Genomic DNA, 539 nt, shown 5'->3' with positions numbered 1-539 from the left:
AGGTGACAGTGAGGCTCGCTAGAGTTTGAGAAGCACTGAGCTAGTGCAAGGATGTAGGAAAATTGAAACCTACTTGTGGGTCTAGGGAAGGGCTGAGAAGAGAACTCTTGTCTCCCGGTGGAGAGGTGGAGAGCCTAACGTTTGGAGGCCGCCCCTGCCAACCCTCCTCTCCCGCCCCTCCGTCTCCCTCCCAGGCTCCATGCTGCCGCTTCTGCTAGGCCTGCTGGGCCCAGCGGCCTGCTGGGCACTGGGCCCGGCCCCCGGCCCGGGCTCCTCAGAGCTGCGCTCGGCCTTCTCGGCGGCACGCACCACTCCCCTGGAGGGCGCGTCGGAGATGGCGGTGACCTTCGACAAGGTGTACGTGAACATCGGGAGCGACTTCGACGCGGCCACGGGCCAATTCCGCTGCCGCGTGCCCGGCGCCTACTTCTTCTCCTTCACGGCTGGCAAGGCCCCGCACAAGAGCCTGTCGGTGATGCTGGTGCGGAACCACGACGAGGTGCAGGCGCTGGCCTTCGACGAGCAGAGGCGGCCCAGCG

General features: G+C 65.9%; 2 protein-coding genes across 2 annotated transcripts in view; both read left to right on the top strand.

Moving 5' to 3' along the window:
• MTCH2 (mitochondrial carrier 2) overlaps positions 1-539 on the top strand; it is a 71,858-nt gene that overhangs the window by 69,867 nt on the left and 1,452 nt on the right. The gene's annotated exons all lie outside the window — the stretch shown is intronic.
• Positions 1-539, top strand: part of C1QTNF4 (C1q and tumor necrosis factor related protein 4) — a 5,869-nt gene that overhangs the window by 4,470 nt on the left and 860 nt on the right. Inside the window, exon 2 of the mRNA XM_012001466.1 lies at positions 195-538. Within this exon, the coding sequence (XP_011856856.1) occupies positions 200-538 (339 nt within the window). The 5' untranslated portion in view covers positions 195-199. The remainder of the gene's footprint in view (positions 1-194; position 539) is intronic.

This window comes from Mandrillus leucophaeus, unplaced genomic scaffold (genome assembly GCF_000951045.1).
Source record: "Mandrillus leucophaeus isolate KB7577 unplaced genomic scaffold, Mleu.le_1.0 Scaffold66, whole genome shotgun sequence".
Lineage (NCBI taxonomy): Eukaryota > Metazoa > Chordata > Mammalia > Primates > Cercopithecidae > Mandrillus > Mandrillus leucophaeus.
The sequence above is the reverse complement of the archived record's forward strand: the minus strand, read 5'-3'. Positions and strand labels throughout refer to the sequence as shown.